General features: G+C 43.6%; 1 protein-coding gene across 14 annotated transcripts in view; it reads right to left on the bottom strand.

The window, feature by feature from the left end:
* Window positions 1–19,342, bottom strand: part of scrib (scribble planar cell polarity protein) — a 71,471-nt gene that overhangs the window by 2,319 nt on the left and 49,810 nt on the right. For 3 of the 14 annotated variants that reach the window (XM_034214171.1, XM_034214174.1, XM_034214170.1), the window contains 17 exons: window positions 16,298–16,354; window positions 15,695–15,751; window positions 14,957–15,037; window positions 10,399–10,470; window positions 9,818–9,871; window positions 9,166–9,288; window positions 8,418–8,528; window positions 8,010–8,060; window positions 7,525–7,686; window positions 7,003–7,162; window positions 6,678–6,897; window positions 6,512–6,601; window positions 6,242–6,424; window positions 4,895–5,034; window positions 4,146–4,183; window positions 3,592–3,666; window positions 2,014–2,068 (listed from right to left, as the gene is read on the bottom strand). In XM_034214171.1, coding sequence (XP_034070062.1) covers window positions 2,014–2,068; window positions 3,592–3,666; window positions 4,146–4,183; window positions 4,895–5,034; window positions 6,242–6,424; window positions 6,512–6,601; window positions 6,678–6,897; window positions 7,003–7,162; window positions 7,525–7,686; window positions 8,010–8,060; window positions 8,418–8,528; window positions 9,166–9,288; window positions 9,818–9,871; window positions 10,399–10,470; window positions 14,957–15,037; window positions 15,695–15,751; window positions 16,298–16,354 — 1,729 coding nt within the window. Of the gene's footprint in view, window positions 1–1,841; window positions 1,872–2,013; window positions 2,069–3,591; window positions 3,667–4,145; window positions 4,184–4,894; window positions 5,035–6,241; window positions 6,425–6,511; window positions 6,602–6,677; window positions 6,898–7,002; window positions 7,163–7,524; window positions 7,687–8,009; window positions 8,061–8,417; window positions 8,529–9,165; window positions 9,289–9,817; window positions 9,872–10,398; window positions 10,471–14,956; window positions 15,038–15,694; window positions 15,752–16,297; window positions 16,355–19,342 lie in introns of all 14 variants that reach the window. The other 11 variants (XM_034214178.1, XM_034214181.1, XM_034214172.1 and 8 more) reach the window with 11 other exon arrangements.

The raw sequence follows: 19,342 nt of genomic DNA, 5'->3' as shown, positions 1-19,342 counted from the left end.
CCTGTATGAGTTTGCAGATTGGAGAGAAGTAGTTCATGTGAAACAACAGCAAGATCACTTCCTGTATATTTTTAAAGAGCCTGTGACAGCCTCCCAACAACTGTTGTGCAATGAAATATTGGGCTACTAGTAATCTCAAACTGTCAGCTTAAAAAAGAAGGTGCGATACCGTTCCGATAAATATCAATAATTTCGAACATCGCGGGGAAATTCCTTCGACTCGTTTTGGGGGAAGCCGGAAGTGACGTCAATGCGGGAACGCTTCACTGTGCGGCGAGAGAGCCAAACACGGACAAAGTGTGTTGTCATGCGTAGAAATGGTGAATTACTGAGTTTAGGCACGTTAATAACGTTTTAATGAAGTTGACTACAGTATATTCATATTTGTCAGTGCTTTCATGTCAATTCGGCGAACATAAACATAAATGATCGTGGTGAAGATGATATTACATTAGGATTACAAATCGGTAGTGAGAGCTACTGAATTTCCTCCCGTCGGATGTGATATAAAAACAAATCGATTATTTTTGTAGTTGTAAACTCAAGTGGATGAAACTACATTTATTAGTGCTTTCATGTCAATTCGGCGAACATATGATACATTAAATGATCGTGAGAATGATGATTAAAAATCGTTTGTTTGAGCCGGTCTGCATTTCCTGATGAGAAAACCACCCGATGCTTTTTGTAGTTGTAGTACACCAACATGGATTAAACGTGTGGTTTTTTCACCACAATGTTGGGGAAATTAATAGATAAAATGCACGGATTATGATTATTATTATTCCCACTCCGATCGGGACACCAGGTCCACCGTTTCCCCGCAGCGAGGCTCTCCCCGTTGACAGTTTACGTGGGCTGGGTGCAGTGGCGGACTGGCCATCGGGACAAGTCACTCGCGGTACCGAAGTGGGCCGGTCGAGAGTCCCGGGATGATTTTTAGTCCCACTGGCTACATGACCGTATGATCGCCCATATTGACGCACCTAATTCCTAAACTTCTAACAGATACAACATAAACCGATCCTTCAGCCTCATATGAGCTCTCAGACACGTTCAAAATTAAACTGTCATCGCTGTCTGAGCTTGCTGCTGTGTGCGCCATCGTGCGTTTACATGCAGCTGCTGGGATCCTGAACGGTGCAGCTGGAGCTCTTGGCCCGCAATTACGTCACACATAATTTGGCGAGATTTGAAGAATCCCCAAGAAGTTCCAGAAAATGGTCAACATTGAAGGGCAGGTTTATGGTTATCAAAGTACAAATATCCAAAATCATTCAGTAACGGTTTCAAGGGGACAATATTTACTCAAATTGATGGGTTTGGATGATGGGGGAAACTCGTGTCACAGGCTCTTTAAGTAAAAGCCCCTACTTCCATGCAATATGCAAACTCATTCAGGCAGTTACAATAAAGGAGGTGTCGAGTAACAGAAAGGACATACTGACATCTATGAATGTGTCCTCATGTTCAAAATAATTCAGAGCGACACTGACATGTGTACGGTAAGAAAAATCAGTCACCACTACAATAGTTAAAGTCAGCTGACTAACCTGGTTTGCATGTAAACATAATAATAAAACCACTCAAAGCTTCCTAGTAACTATGTTCCTATAACTAGTTAGATCAACAAATCCATGCACATCTGGGTCGTGGTTAGACTGAGGTCATTAGTTTAAACAGGAAGTCTGATCCAGCATCAGATGTGAAGGGCAGCAGCAGGCGAAGCACACCCTTCTTAACACCTGAACTACAGTGTTAGGCCACACAACTGGCATGTTAGAGTATAAATGCACACATATCATAGATAGTCACACACACACACACACACACGATCCTACCAATAGGAGCTGCTTATCCCAGGTAGTCACCTGAATGAAAGGGAATAGAATGGGTAATAAATGAGTAACTTAATGTCCACACACTGTTTCCTCACGCTCATTCCTTACGCTCATTCCTTTCACTCAACCTGTTTTTGTTTCATTTGACTGACTGCATATCTGCAGTACTAACCTGGGTTGCTGGAGCCGTCGTCGATGAACTGCAGCTCTTCCACTGCGTCAGGGGACTGGAAGAGAGAGGAAGACTGTCAATAACAGAGTGTGTGTGTGTGTGTCAGTCACCTGTATCCCAGGGGAAGCCATCACCATGTCAACACTACGCGCTCCCAGTCTGTTAGAGCACCTCTGCTCCACCACTCCCCAGGAGAGATAGCCATGTTAAGGGAAAGGGAGGTTATGTTAGGTCATCAGGTCCGGGGGTTTGTTGTGTGGCAAACACAAAGAGACAGCCAACAGTGCAGCACCAACAAGAGTCACCAACGCACAACAGGAAACTTGGCACAATGTTCAGTTGGTTTTGTGTTGATGCTATTACACATCAACACAGATCATGTTTCCCCATGTAGATCTGTGATGAAGGGTTCTTTAAATTCTACAAAGGTGTACATAACCTGCAAGAGAATCATGTGACTGCTAGCTGATCTTATCTTACAGGACACGTCAGCTGTGGGAGTCACAATATTGTATTATGAGTTAAAAATTGACACATTAAAGAAAATGACATGTTTCTTTACTCAAACTGTCTTCATCATTATTCTGGACTGGACCAATCTGCATAATGAGTAAGTTTATTTTGATGCTAATACTTTTCTACTTTTACTTGAGTAACATTTTGAATGAAGGACTTTTACTGTAACAGAGTATTCCTACACTCTGGTACCATGTACGTCTTCCTCCTCCGCTAACAGTCACAGATACTTGACTGAGAAATGAATAAAAGCCCATTTCCAGAGAAGCTCACTGCAGGATGCTTCACCACCCATCTCTTCTTCCACACACAGAGAAGACCATGTCACACAGACTAACACAAAGCCTCCACCCTAACGAAGGAGCAGGAGGAGAGCCAGCGCATGATAAAAAATGTGATATAGGATGATATTTCTCGGCCTGATATGCGACCCATGCGAACAGGCAGCTGATGGAAGTGAGAGTGGATGAGATGCACAGTTTGTGGACGTTTCCACCCCAGGAAGAAATTTGGGTTTCTGGGAACCAAAAACTGTCCCTGCAGCTGGTGAGTGTTAGTGTCTGTGCTTGATTAGTATGGTGAGAGACAAATGGTTACTGCTATGGATGCTATTACATTGGTGAGTGATATGTGAAAGACCAGGAAGGTAGGATGGGGGGGCTGATATGGTGGGTCATTTACGTAAAGTCTCTTCATTGTATTCCAGTAATGTGTGTTGCATGTTTTAAATGAAATGTGTTTTATGTTGACTTTTAAAATCTGTCCAGGGACTACAGATGAAAAATAGCCTCTTGGCTAACTCTGGCACATTTACAGAAATGTTAATTAATGTGCACTGTCCCTGTTAAATAAATGAATACAAAATAAAATTGTAGAAGTAAGCGTTAGTGAGCCAATCCCTGTAGTGCCGAGCGGGAATTACTGACCAATCATGGAGCGGAAACATAAAATGGAGATGCACTGATTTCAGTTGATTAACAGAAACTAAAAGAGGCAGCAGGGAAAGCTGGGAGTGGGGGGTGGGGAGGCCGGAGCTTCGGGAACTCAGCATGCAGCCAATACCTGGATGTCGTATACGGGTTTGGAAGAAGGAATGGCAGCAAACTGTCGGTAGTCAAACTTCTTTGACGACAGGGACTAGAAGGATAGCAAACGGGAATGAGCAGAGGTCGAGGGAGGAGAGGAGAACAAGGACAGGAGGAGGCAGGACAAAGTATAAGAAGAGAGGAGAAGGAAAATGTCAGAGGAGAGGAAAAGGGATGAGGAAATAGAAAGGGGGGAGGCAGAGAGGCTAATGGGTGATTTAAACAGCCAGCTGTGGCACATGAAGGGAGAGCTGTGTGTTCTCAGCTCTGATTGGCTAGAATGACAATGAGCAAGATGGTGGATTAATGCAAATGTGATTTGATGCAAATCTACTCTCCTTTCCCAGCTTGTAAACAATCAATCTTATTCGTTTCAAATCCCAAATAAAGTTCCTTAAATTAAACTGCAGACTCACTGTTACAGCTCGGTTCAAATATCTGCCGAGTCAATATCTGCAAGTCCGCTCTAAGGACACATATTCACTTTGATAAACCTGTTAAAAGAAATTATGAAAAAAGATGAGTGCTTACCAGCCGACCCGGAGAGGTGACTCCTCGGGGACTGAGCTCTGTAAAGAGAAAACAGGAAATGAAAAGTGAGACAGCCTTACAGCTTATTTGTAGGGAAGTGGGATAGGATTATTTATATTAGAGATGTCCCGATCACATGATCGGGGATCGGAGCCGATCACGTGATTTTCAAAAGATCGGAATCGGGAGAAAAAGATCGGGGATCGGGATTTTTTTTTATAAAATATTTTTAGTATTTTATTTAATGTTACAAAACAAAAATGACCATGTTCACGTCTTAAAGTCGTCCTGAGGCCTTAGTTTGGGTTTCAAATTACACAACATCATGTATGTGTTGCTTCTTTTGGGCTTGTTTTCAGACCTGGTTGCTTATTTCTCTCAAATCTGGCAACAGATGTCCAATAGTAGCAGTAAGCTAACGAGAGGCTACGTTCAGCTGGTGACTCGGGAGTCGGGACAGAGAAATTGAAAGCGAAGGCGAAAAAAAGAAGCTATATCCATGTTGGATAGAATGGGTAGTTGGGTACTGTCATTTAAATAAAAAAATAACCTTATGGGACAACTTGAATGCTTTTTTTCTTTTTTTTCTCTTAATGCATTGCATAAAGATCGGATCGGAAAAATCGGTATCGGCAGATTGTCAAAATCAAATGATCGGGAGCAAAAAAAGGTGATCGGGACATCCCTAATTTATAGTTCTTTTTAAAACAAAAGTTAGTCAGTGGTTCACACAAGCAGCAGCTTCTTACCTTCCATAGGTGTGGGAGAGGGGGTGGGGGCGGGCGAGGGCGACTCCGTCAGCTGGTCGAGTGTCCCACGCTTCTTTCCGTCGCGAGACTTGGCGATGACCATCTGAGCTTTCAGTGCATCCTGCTCCAGAGACTTCATCCTACAGGAGGAACAACCAGCGTCAGATACATGGAAGCAGAAAACAAGGAAACAAACAGAGAGGCACACACCGCTACAGGTGGGGGCCGATCACTACTAATGTCGGGTGCTCCTTGTCCTGGTCTGCTGTCACAAACAACCAGTTTAATTCAATTTCACAAAAAAGAGGCAGGCATTCCAGGAAAAGGACTACCTACTGCCAGTAGGCCGACCCTTTACTCACACATAGCTTGCAAACTGACTGCGGGATGTGTGTTAGTATAAATAATAGAAATCAAGAGAACAGCAAGGTGCAAATTAAAAGTGCTGCAGGGAGGAGCAGAGAAACAAAGGAGAGAGGGGGGGGGACCTAGAGATGGAAACAGCAAAGACGTGCAGAAGCTTCTAGAGTCCACAGGAAGCACGGTCACTGCTTCTGCCAGTGCTTGCTTGGACCTCTCCTAACTCTGCCTCTAGCAAAATAGCCCAAAGCACCCCAGCACACCCCCACGATGCCGTGCGGTTGGCCCTGGGGGCTGGGGCCAAGGAGCAGACCTGAGCTGGGAGGCTGCAGAGGAGGAGGAAGAGGTGGGGGGCTGGGGGGCCTCGTCCCGGCCCTGAGACGCCCTCACTCTGGCCTGGTAGAGCCTCTTAGCCAGGTCCTGCTCATACTGCCTAACATCATCCTCTAGGCCGCAGGGCCTGGGCCCCAGGGGGCCAGGGGGAGGGGGAGGGGGAGGGAGGATAGAGGTGCACCAGGAGGGAGGAGGAATATGAGGAAGGAAGGAAAGGCATTCAGACAGGAAAAGAGAAGAAAACCAAAGAATGGAAGGTAAAACACTGACACATTTAGAAGGGCCAGGAATAATATATAACCAATTTTTAGAAAGGAAAATAAATACCCACACACAGGACAGAATGAACTGTGGACTTATGTTTAGTTTGACTGCACATAGAAAACAGTTTATTAGGAAATCAGGGACAAAGGGGTCACAAACCCTTTCATCAACACACAACGTGGGCTTGATGTTTTAGTCTTAGATTCACAACATTACAAAATAACCCCTAATGTAAGGGTTCATACATTTTGTTAATAAAACGTTTAATCAACATAATATTTGGGATTTTTTCTCTTGGTCACTTTAGTGAGAATAGATAAAAACCTGTTCAAAGACCTGATGAGCCGGTACACGTTGTCAGTCAGAACGTGTTGTATGTGTTCTAATTACCGTGCTGCCCTCCACATGGCTCTCTTCTCGGCCTCCAGAGCTCGTTTCTCAGCAGGGGACAGGTCCTTGTCGGAGGCCACAGACAGCTCGGGGCTCTGCATACGGAGCCTCTCCTGGTGCCGCCGCTCCGCTTTGGCTGTGCGGATGGGGGCCGCAGAGTCCCCGGTGTACGCTGGGATCAGACTGGAGACACACAAAGAGGACGTGAGGACAACGTGACAAAGACAGCAGCAAAGAGGCCTTTTAACATGTCGAGTGTGATGTAATTACCCAGTCATGGAGTTGGGTCTCTGCTCCATCCTGAAGCTGTCCTCTAGTGAGTTCCTCTGAGAATCTCCTTTACCATCAACAGAAGAAGGCCTGCATACAAAAACACCATTAGCTAAAGAAAAAATAAACACATCTAACGTAAAAAAAATAATATTCCGCTTCCTACCCTGAGCTGCCACAGTAGCTGGGCGGCGTGACGTTGTAGCAGGATGGGGTAGCGCAGTGCTGGGTGGGGGTGGACACTGGCTCCACGTTGTACTCCACTCCGTCCAGCAACACCTTGCCGGTGGCCTTCATCTGCGCCATCTGCTTCGCCAGATCCTCCTCCTCGTCCTCCTCGTCTTCATCCATCAGGTACTCCCGCGCCCGCTGCTCAAACTTCCTCTCTGTAAGAGACGCAGAAGTGTGAATTTCAAAGACAGGTTAGCAGGGTTTCTTATGTTCATTTGTTTTTGGCAGGGAGTGTTCAAGGAGAAACAGTAGGAACAAACCTTCTTCTTCCCTCATTTTCTTAAGGTCATCTTCTCCAACAAGAGACACTCGAGGTTTGGGTTTTTCTGGTGTCTGCTGCTTCACGTCAATCTCAAAATACTTCTGTCTGTCCCTGAAGGAGCGCTGCTCCGGGCTGCCCCGACCACCAGGAGAGGGACTCTGAAAGAAAGATCAAGGACATACTGTTGTCATGGCACCTTCAATCTTTAGATAGAACAACGAGATGAAGACCAGTGTTTGCTGCTAATGATTTTATTGCTATTAGCATTGTTGCCCAGCCATCAAAGAGGATATCACAATAGATGCCAGAGGAAAAAGTATCATAGACCAAGAAGAAGGAAACAAATTAGCCATTAAACAGAACCCAGCACCATGAGCCGATTTACAATCAATTAACTGGCAGTCCCATCATTGAAACAACATGGCTGCCTCCCACAGTCTGAGAGCAGGGACACCACCACCGATGGAGCCAAGCACAGCCGGACAGAGAACAGCCTGCAGCAGGGGGGGGCGGTGGGTACCTGCAGGTCCCAGGACGGCCTGGAGAGGCGAGGCACTGCGGCCAGGCTCAGATACTCCCGCCGGTCAGGAGAGAGGTGGGGCCTAGGGGAGCCGTGGCGGCTCAGACCAGCCCCCTCCTGACCGTCTATGACATCATCAAACACCTCGTTCATCAACTCAGGCTGAAAAGGCCACAGAGGTCGTCACCACACTGTGACGCTGAGTAACTACAGGAGGCTTCAGCTGATCCACACATTCTTTGATATTTTTTTCTCACAGCTGCCTATTTATTATTTTCATTACACTAGCCTAGTTTCTGCTACTGGGTGAAACTGAAAACAAACTACAAATGGTCTTAAAAAACAACGCGAATTCTACAAACCTGATCTTTTCAACTGTCTTTGAATATATTACAAGCTCCACCATTTTATACAGTTAAGAAATGAATGATAGGATCACAGACAGCTGTTCTTTTAAACTGTTTTTGTGTGATGTGTTCACTCACCTCTGGAGAAGGTTCCTTGGGGTGGAAATTGTTCTTGACACCACACTGGTCCTGTTGGGCAAAACAGGATGTTAGTAAAGTGAAGTTAACTCAGACTGAGGACACACACGGAGATACAGAGCAGGCAGACTGTAAATACAGAAAGGGGGGGGGGGGGGGGTTGAATATTAGTACACGAGCCACACATGGATGAATGGATGAAGACTGGACACCAGTATGACAGATGATGGCACTGGAGTACAAAAACCCACGATGAGCGCATTCCACACGTCACAGTACGTCACAGGCCCCCCGACACAGTGCAGGACAAACTGCTTCAGTCAGGAGGGGGCGGGGGGGGCAAGATCAACCAATCAGCATGCTTTTTGTGGTTTTGACCCGGGGGGGAGTCCGGGCTGCACGGCCTACCTGGGGGGGCTCCAGCACTGCCAGTGAGCGAGGCACAGCGGCAAACGCCTTGTATGCCTGCTTCACGTTCATGGGGAACTCGTCGGGCGAGGTGGGGGAGGGGGCGCGAGGCTGCAGGGGGGAGGTTTGGGTGGGGTCATGGAAGGTGGGGAAGGTTCATATGGTAAAAGAAGAGGAGGTGGGGAGGACGGACAGACAGAGACATGGAGGAGAGGGAAGACTATGAAAAAAACCAGCTGACTGAGGAGGAGAAAAGGTGACAGCATGGCGGCTGGTTTCATGAGACAGAGGAGGGGAGTATGCCAGAGCAACACACACAGTAGGGCTTGGAAAATCCAGAGCCATGACAGACTTATTTGTATGAGAACCTTTATGAAACAAACAGGAAGATATGAGATGAAATCGTAGCTCCTTCATTATTTACCGATCCAGCTGTGCTGCTTGCCAAAGCTAGAAATAACATTTGAGAGAGCAGTTATTATGAGAAATGATTCAGGAGCTCAGAGGTGAGCTGGGTGCTCTGATTCTCAGGTGTAGGAGGTCTGCACCTGCACAGACTTATCTATCCTGCACAGACTTATTCATTTAGGTCACCCTTTCTTTGGTTCTAGCTTCTTTGGAAACAAAATCATTCTGGTGCCACAGTTATCTGCATCTCTGCTACGAGTGTTTATGAGCGGTGTGCAGTCAGAGGCACAGAGCTGAGAGTGGAGAGAACACAGCACTATGTGGTGGTGAGGGGCCTTACAGAGGTCTGGGAGTTGAAGGGGGAGGGGCCATGCTGGAAGGGGTTAGGACTGTGGCCCTCCGGTGTGCCAGGGGAGGGGCTCTGCCGCATGCGCCCCACTGGCTGGATGGCACCCGGTCGTGTCTGGAGAGAGAAAACAAATTATATTTAAGAGGGATCACTGAAGTCAATATAGACTCAAATGAAATATTTGCTTGTACAAATATTAAATAACACTTTCACTTAAACCAAACTTTAAGATGAATGACAAATCAAAATGAATGGTACCTATGCTGAATATGAAACAGAGCCTATTTTACCAATGGATTGTTTTAACATGGTGTTTTTCTTGTCTTTATCACTTCTTTCTTTTTATCTTTACAATCTCAAGTATTGTTTTATTTTAATACAGAGGATTACAGGCTCCAAGGGTCCCAGCAGAAAGGTACTATTAGATGGAAAACATTTGTGTAGCATAAGAAATAAAAACTTCTCTATTTTTGCTTTTGGGTTGGAGCTCTTTGAGATTCTAATATTGTAACAGTTTAAAATGAATAGAAAACTAAATACACAAACAAAGGGTACCTATAAACAAGTTGTATTAAATGAGATTATATTAATATATTTGTAAACTGGTGTGATGATCTATCTCTACAATACACTTCAAACTCACTGAAGATGGAGAGTTCTCGATAGCAGTTGGAGTTGAAGTGTAATGAAGGTTTGCCTGTAAAAGAACATTTGAAAATATACTTGAGTCCTAACAGATAGTTACCAAATGTTCACTATTGGAAGATGCCAGGCCAAATATAGAGACTATCAGACAATGCAACACAGGCAGGGTTTACCTTAAGTATAGTATTTATTCTACTGTTAAAATAAAAAAAGAACAGTGTCTTATTTTCCTATGAAGCTGGAGGAGGAGTCACATGCTTTTCCGGAAGGGCAGTAGCAGACACGATAGCCAAACTAGTTGTTTTTCTAACAGCTGACGCATGTGCTAAAAAAAAGGTTTAACAATCAAGGCCAGAGCAGAGAGGGCCACGAGACCCACTTACAAAGCGGGTCTCCCTGCCTCCACACAGGGAGCTGCTGGAGGAGTGGTGGCTGGGCTACGAGTGGAAGGACAGGTCAATACGGTCAACTGGGAAATGCTTCTTCTATAGGGGTAACAATGACTCATGGAAAAGGATCAAATAAAGGAAAATATGGCAGGAGGATGGTGGAGGAGGGCTGGGTGTGCATGCTGCTCACCGGTTGGATGGTGGGGGAGTAGGGGGCGTCTCTGATTGGGCTCTCCGTCCTGTTGAAGTCAGAAGGAGGCGCCTGGAAAAGCAAAGATCAAACAGACATAGACTTAGTAACTGCTCTCACTCAGACAAACATAGTAGTAAAGAAATACAAGGTTCACTGGTTAGTCCTGTAGAGAAGTGCTCTTAAAGTCAAATCAGCCGTAAACTGTTGCTGATAAACATGCACCTTTCTGTGCAGCTTGCAGATCAGTTCCTCTGTGACTCATGACCTCCCTGGCAGCTGCTGGGACACACATTCCAGCCGGTCCGGACTATGCGCCGACAATGTGCCCAAATACCTGACGAGATGCCACCAGCTCAGGGCTCACAGCAAAACATGCACCAGTTCAGCTGGCACAGTAATCCCCCTCTGCAATGAATCAGTAAAGCTAACAGTATAAACCAAAGTGTAGGGATTTATTATATCCATTGGGGCCAAAACCGTTTTAGATGTACATTTCCATTTCTCAGCACCCTAGAAGATGTATGCAATCATGCAATAACTGATATTGTTGGCCCCGATAAATGGCATTTGATTTATTGTCATAATGGAAGTATTGATTAAACTCCTTTTTTTTCAACAATAGCCCAAATCTAAAGGATTGTTACAATTCTACATCCCTCCTATTGTTTTTGCTCACAAAATGGTACTTTGGACACATGCCAACCAAAAAACAGCTAAGGGTATTCCTTTGGGTTTAATTGACACGGCTTTTAAAAAAGTTCCACAAATGTCGTTGGAACTGTTTGATCCGTTTCAAGGGACACGAGTGAGCCAAACCACAAACAGTGCGCAGGAACACACCATGCTGCCTCCAAACCACACTCAGGCAGGCGGCTTGCCTTGCTGAACAGCCAGGGCTTCAGCTGGCCCTGCTTCCCGTAGCCCACCGGGGGTCCCGACAGGATCTGTTGTCCAGGAGGACGGCCCTTTCCTTTGCGATTGGCCACCAAGAAAGGGTTCTCTTTGAAGCAGATGGGCTGAGAGTCCACCAGGTTCTCCTCTTCTCCTTCTTCTTCTGGTGCAAATGTCGATGAGTTAATGGTTGTTGATGAGCCAGCACTGTCAGTAATGGAGGTCCCATTGGGGGAGAACTGAGATTCATGGAGATGTTCCATGTTCAGGCTGGAGAAGGACTCGGGGTCCGTGTGCTCCAGGGGATTTGTGGGGTTGCCTAAGCCGAAGCCCAGGGGCTCTAAAGGAGCTCCGTACTGGGCCTGCAGGGGAGCCTCCATGGGAGCAGTCAGACTGACAGAGGGAGAGAACTGGACAGGAGCAGAGAGGGAGGACAGTAAAGTCACACTGACAGAAGGATTGAAAGGAAAACTGCACTCACTCAGACAGAAACACACAAAGGTTATTACCGCTGGAAGGATTTAAAGAAAGAAAAGAAAAATGTGTTTAAATATAGAAAAACAATATAGAGGAGAAACGGAAAAAACGAGTTCCTACAAACATATTAAATGATAAACCGTACAATTTGTATCTTATTTTCATTTAGGTTTGGCCATTTATCTTTTATGACGTTGCTACAACAGGAGAACAAACTTAAAATACTGATTTTCACCAATATTAAAGTGTTATTTGAAGGTGAAACCTGTGTGATATAATGTCTGGTCCGCCCACGTTAATCTGTTCTTGAACAGGAAATGTGTGCGTCAGGACAGTAGGTCAAAGATAAAACAGGAAGTTAGCCTGTAAACTATAATGGATGTTAAAAACACACTGTGTTGTTATTGTACCGTCTGATCTGCTGATGTGATTTTTATTTAGTTTGACTTCTTTTCATAAAGTTTCCTGTTCATAGAATTCATGCAACTTGAGTACAATGTGTTTTTAACCGTTAACCAAACCTACTGAAACCAGACCCAGCTTGTAATAAAACTAGAGTACTCCTTTAAGAGCAGTTGGGAATAGTAAGGAAATGGTAATTAAAATAGATCTACTAAGGGACGCGTGTTGTACCCTAATGAATTAAGCCATTGTCAACCAAACTTTGAACAAATACAGCAAAACAAGAACAGATTTGGCAACAAAAAAAAATAGAACCTATAACAAACCACCAAATCAAATCTGGCATAAGAGAAGAAGAGTAATTCCCCTGCCTCATGACGTCCTTCTAAAAATAATAGACAAACAAGTCTGTAGCTACTTAAAGAGTTAGTCACCCCACTAAATCTTCCCTGAAGCCTAAATCATAAATTACTCGTCTTTCAGGACTTGTTAACTGCTGCTGAATGCAACTGGAGTACAGCCTCTTAGCATTTGCCTTTAATAACCATAGTATCTGATCAGAGGGACAGTCAGGCTCCAACACACCTTCAACTCCTACTGTACTCCTACTGTATTGAACGTAGAGGACGGGTGACATCGTTGAAGGGAAAAAGTATGAAATGTTTAACCTAACCCCTGTAAAGAAACCTGATACCATAAGCACAACCAAAGAAGTTTCATGTTTTCATGAACGACCAAAATGTCTTCTAAAAAGCTTCAATAACTTTGATTTATCAGGTGTGACCTTGACATATCTGCTGACAATCAAAATAGCCGCGCTAAAAATACAACACGCATTGTGAGCATTGTAATGTGGCTCCCTACATGCTGACTATAAGAGTCTGTGGTGTGATGAGGGTCAGTGGGATGGAATGTGAATGAGTGCCCTTTTGGCTCCGACTCAGACTGCGAGGGACAGCTGGGCTTCAGAGAGGAGAGGCTGCCATGCTGGGAACCAGGAACTGAACCCTTTACCTCCACACTGTACTACAGTATAGTGATAGCTGACTACATGAACATCTATTTATTTTTTTTATTTTTAAATAGAAAACTGTTTTTACCAGTAGTTTTCATCTCATCTGCGTCTAGAAAAACTCATTGTTTTATTTGAATGATTCAATTTTTAAATGTCCTTACGGGGACAATAAATTATATCGTAATTTTCTAGATTCCTCTCTTTTTTTTGGATATCTATTTCATAATGTCAGTCATTGAATGCCTGAATGTTCATTTCTCTCGATGAACGTTGGTAGACTGTAAACATCAACAACAATGACGGAAATAAATCCAACATTAACATTCTTGTAAGGGATTATACAATATTGTTTTTTTGTTTAAATATAATTACAATATTGTCAATAAACCAAAAGTTCCTTTCAAAATGAATGTATATTACTACATTCAATTCAGTCTTGACTCTTTCATGTCTACAAAAGCCAGCTCTGCAGCACATCATGCCTGACCCCTCACTTCCAATAAAAGTCACGGTAAACTTAAAAGTAAAAACCCACTTTGGCTTTATTCAAATTCCTAAACCACTTCTCAACCAGAACCAACTCTTGTTAAGCCTTTGGTCACAACATGCCAGCAGTAATGAAGGCTAACTGTGACACAGCGTGAGCAGTACCACGTGCGCTGGAGCAGCAAATCTTGGCGAGCATTAACAGCTGCAGATGAGATGTGCTTGAAGTTCTCCTGGACAATCTTACAGGCCAGAGCTGATAAAGTCCTGATAGCGTTCTATTTAAAGTTATGTGACTTAAATGGCAATAAAGATACAACAATCCCTAACCCCTTAACCAGTTGGGTGGATAACGAATAGTATCTAGGAGTAGATAAGGAAAAAAGCGTTCTTATGCTTTTGGTGATCAGGTTTCAAAGAATTCTAAGCATGTCTTAAACCGAGTCAGTCATACAATCTTCCATTCTCACCACACACAAACTGGATCACAAAAACACAGGAAGAAAGAAGACAGAAGGAAAGCATAAACCTAAAAACAGCCAACTCTCGCCGGTTGAACATGTCTATACTCACGTTAGGATGGGAACAGGAGAGCGCAGTATGTCCACTCAAACTTACTTCTCTGATGGCTTTGGGAACTCCAACTGAAACACTTGTCAGTCCCTCTGTGAGGATCCCCTTCCTCACTGTCTAGCACTCCACCCACCCAAGAGACTCCGTCCAATACAGAGCCAGACAAGGTTTAAAATATCGCAGAGGATAGGCTGGCTGAGAGGGGGCAGCTGTCCCCTTCCCCCCCTCCATGTCGCCACCTCTTACACGTCCTTACACTTTGGTCATACTTCCTTTCAGGTCCATCTCAATCTGTTGATACTTTCTTTTGTCTGGGTCTTGATTCCTGGTCTTCACATCAAACTCCTTAATCAGTCCTTGATCTTCATGACATTTCTTCAGTCCAGTTTGCTCCTATTTGATCTTCTGCATTGATGTAGGACTCGTTTGCATCCTTCTGACGTGATAAGTTGTATGGTTTTGACCCCGGGGCACTGTCAGTAATGTTGACATGGGGTTTTGCACATTCCCGCTCCTGGGGCGGTATCTAGGCGGCTCTAGGTCACTCAGTTACGTGGGTGTAAAAAACCCTGCATTATTCCTCCGAGGGGTCTATTCTGAGCCTTGAAGGCCATTTCCAACATAGCTCAATAGGGTTCCTAACAGTTAGTGTAAAAACCTGTGTATGTTGTACCGATGTTTGGAGATATTACAACATGAGGGGAGACTTACCCTGTTGAGCTTCTGCAGACTGGTGGTGGGCAGAGCCGCCAGGGTTTTGTAGTCAAGTTTCAAAGGTCCAGTGCCCATGTTCTGAAGAGAAATAAACAGTCATCATATGTAAGAGAGGGGGTGGGCTGAAGTTTATTACACAAGTGACTATTTTAGAAAATTGTTCAGCATTCTTTATAAAGAAATAATAGTTTATGACAACTCAAGATTTTATATTTGTAGGAACGGATGGGCTTGGGGCAGATTTCTTTCCCGTACGCTTTTTCCCTGGCAGTTACAGTACATAAGACGCAGGTATAACAGATCCACACTAGGTGGGTCAAATATGTAGTTACAAAAAAAAAAAACGTTTCTTCCCAATTTAGTCAGTCCCTAAACCTAATGGGCACTGTCGCTGCTATTGTATCTACATTAAATACAAAAAACATGTGTACCTATAGAGAGGAGTTATTAGAGGGTAATATACATGGCCTTTATGCTAGTTTTATTGAATTCTCTCATCTAGCATCAACAACCAGCTGCCTTGTCAATCATAGTAACATCTACCAGCAAGTTAAAGTACTCTCGATATAACTTTCTCAATTTTAATGTGTTACTTTTTTAAGGACATAGAGATTATTTTCTCTTGGTTTTCCATTAGAAATAACATGTTAAAATCCTGCGGCAGTAGTGCTGTGGTATTTCTGATCAGACTTCCAGGAAGGCTGTCTGCAGAGCTGCCGATGAGGAGTGTCTCACCTCAGTCTCCTCTTCTAGCAGGCGGTTTGCCTCCTCTCGCTCCAAGCGCATATGCTCCTTCACCAAGAAAGGAAGGGAAGGAGGAGGAGGAGGAGAGTAGAGCAGGGAAGCGACCCGACCAACCATACACAGTGATGCGATGAGAGGTGAAATGGAAGAGTTACAGAAGAGGAAAGAAGTGTTTCAGTGGAGAGATGGAGGAAAAACAACAGTGGAGAGGTGGTATGGAGATGGGATGATCAAATCAAACACACGAATAGTAAAGGAGAGGTGAGATAAAAACAGAAGGGAAAGAAAGGATAGAATCCGCACACATTAGAAAGTACTCTATTCATTAGCTACGGGAGCAGAAAAAAAGCATGCAAGGTGGGACATTGCAGGAATAGCTTTCAAACACATTACCACACAGGGTGCAGAGGAAAAGCTTCATTCACCCGGTAACAGACAAACTCTAAAAGCTCCACTCTACAGTACTGCGCAGACTTCTGCATTTTCTATGGAGCAAGAATTGTGTTATCTTACCTTGCTGCATCGCTATCTATCTGCTGATCTGATACAATTGTCCCTTTCCCAAAACAGTCATGGGTTTTCAAAATCACTTACCACTTTCTCCATCTCTTCTCGCTCCCACTGTGATGTCTCTCTCACCATCTCAGACTCCTGGGGGAAAGCAACATTTCAGATCTTTACAATTGTAATAAGGGTGTCTTTTTTTGATACAATTATATAAATGATTTCTGACTGTGTGTGCTCTAGAAAAAATGATCAAGTGCGCAGAGGAACAGAAAGAAGCATTCTATAAACCAACAAGCCCCTACATTCCTTTGGTACGGGCAGACTACCAAAAGCTCATCTGAACAAAATAAAACAACTGTGTTGGCGCTTTCTGGGAGCTGCGGTGAAAAGATAGGTATGTGCCGTGTGCGTGGTTAGGGAGAGAGTCAAAGTCCACGGGTGTTAAAAAGTCCACCTGCTAACACCAAACTGCTGTGGAAGCATAGTGTTGGTGGGACAGAACTGCTGTTCGAAACAGCTGATTCATGTGTTGACTTCCTGGTATGTGGAGGTACTGTGTTTCCCGACACTGTTTACTTCCCATATTCTGGGATCTTGGGCTTTGTCTGACCTTAACTGCACAGATAATGTTAAATTAGAAATTAAAAAGGGGCCCTATTATTATTTTCAGGTTGATATTTCTAGGTGTGCTTCTACTGTGACATGTTTACATGCATAAACGTTCAAAAGGTCTTTATTTTTCTCATATTGTGTGTGCTACAGCATCTCTTTTCACCCTCTGTCTAAAATGAGACCCAGTCTGCTCTGATTGGTTTGTTGTCCAGCTCTGTTGTGATTGGTCAACCACTTATGGCGCATTTCCATTGCAGGGCCTCGCTCGGCTTAGTACGGTATAGTTAGGCCTTGTTAGGACTGGCTCACTTTATGCTGTGTTTCCATTACAGTTTAGTAGCTGGGGCAATAACTATAGAAACGCAGTGTAGGCGGAGCTGTGACGTCATCTTCAATGCGAACCACAGAAAAACAACATCAGCCGTTAGCTGTTAGCACTCAAGCTCACAGCTCTGTTGTTTGTTCAGAAACTAGACAAAAGTTAAACAAGTACAAACCACAGACTGCCTGTGTCATGGCGAATACAGTCGCTGGTTTATTTATGTCTGTATAGGCCGTTGTTGTGAGTGTGGACGGTCGGAGCATATACTGCATTAGCTTAGCCGATCTCCATTTAGAAAACACGCATTTTAAAAGGTTTTTCGCCTGCCGTCTGTCTGCAGACTTGTCAAAGCATTAATTCATGGTTTTTACTAACCGGTATCAGTATGTTGTTAATTCGGCATCATTTAGAAACATGTATTACAATTTAATCACGGTAAAATATGTTCATTTTGTTGTAGTTGTAGCCCCCTTGCCAGCGATTCTCTCTCTAGTTTAGGCAAGGCAAGTTTATTTATATAGCACCTTTCAACACAAGGCAATTCAAGGTGCTTTACAAAAATGAAAGACATTCAGACAAAGGCATTTAAAAACAGTAAAAGATAATAAAAGAAACATTAAAAGAAAAAATACATGAATAAAAAGACATGAATAAAAAGTTACAGTGCAGTTTAAGATATGAATAGTTCACACAGAAGTTCCACTTTACTGATGAACACAACAGCTCAGTTTCAATTAAAAGCAGCGACAAAAACAAAAGTCTTCAGCCTGGATTTAAAAGTAGTAAGAGTTGTAGCGGACCTGCAGGTTTCTGGGAGTTTGTTCCAGATATTTGGAGCATAATAACTGAACGCTGCTTTACCATGTTTAGTTCTGACTCTGGGGACAGAAAGCTGACCAGTCCCTGAAGACCTGAGAGATCTGGATGGTTCATAATTTAGCAGAAGATAAGAAATGTATTTTGGGCCTAAACCATTCAGTGCTTTATAAACCAGCAGCAGTATTTTGAAATCTATTCTTTGACACACAGGAAGCCAGTGTAAAGACTTCAGAACTGGAGTGATGTGATCCACTTTCTTAGTGTTAGTGAGGACTCGAGCAGCGGCGTTCTGAATCAGCTGCAGCTTTCTAATAGATTTTTTAGTGAGACCTGTAAAGACACCATTACAGTAGTCGAGTCTACTGAAGATAAAAGCATGGACAAGTTTTTCCAAATCCTGCTGTGACATTAGTCTTTTAATCCTAGATATATTCTTTAGGTGATAGTAGGCTGATTTAGTAACTGTTTCAATGTGACTGTTGGAACTCAGGTCAGAGTCCATGACTACACCTAGATTTCTGGCTTTACAGTATCTGTCGTTTTGAACATTGCAGACTGAAGCTCAGCGCTAACTTTTATACATTCTGCCTTGGCTCCAAAAACCATTACCTCAGTTTTATCTTTGTTTAATTGGAGAAAGTTCTGACACATCCAGTCATCCAGTCATTCAATGCACTTACTCAGTGTTTTAACTGGAGAAATGGTTACGTAAATGTGTGTGTCATCCGCATAGCTATGGTAACTTATTTTGTTGTTTTTCATTATCTGAGCCAGTGGTAGCATGTAGATGTTAAAGAGAAGAGGCCCGAAGATGGAGCCTTGAGGAACCCCACATGTCATATTTGTCAACTCAGATTTGTATTTACCTATAGAAACAAAGTTGTTTCTGTCCTTTAAGTAGGATTCAAACCAATTTAGAACTGTTTCCAAAAGTCCCACCCAGTTTTTTAGTCGGTCTAGTAATATGCTGTGGTCAACAGTGTCAAACGCATCACTGAGATCTAATAATACTAACACTGAAGTTCTGCCACTGTCTGTGTTTAAGTGGATGTCATTGAAGACCTTTACAAGAGCAGTCTCAGTGCTGTGGTTTGGACGAAAGCCTGACTGGAACACATCGAAACAGTTATTTAAATGCAAGAAATTACTCAACTGTTGAAAGACTACTTTTTCAATGATTTTACCTAGAAATGGGAGGTTTGATATGGGCCTGTAATTGTTCATTACTGAAGCGTCTAGATTATGCTTTTTTAAGAGCGGTTTAGTGACTGCAGTTTTCAGGGCCTGTGGAAAAACACCTGAGTGAAGAGACTTTTACTATATGAAGTAGTTCTGAGGCCATGCAAGGAAAAACATTTTTGAAAAACCCTGTTGGAATA

This window comes from Gymnodraco acuticeps, unplaced genomic scaffold, assembly GCF_902827175.1.
Source record: "Gymnodraco acuticeps unplaced genomic scaffold, fGymAcu1.1, whole genome shotgun sequence".
In the NCBI taxonomy this organism is placed as follows: domain Eukaryota; kingdom Metazoa; phylum Chordata; class Actinopteri; order Perciformes; family Bathydraconidae; genus Gymnodraco; species Gymnodraco acuticeps.
The sequence above is the reverse complement of the archived record's forward strand: the minus strand, read 5'-3'. Positions and strand labels throughout refer to the sequence as shown.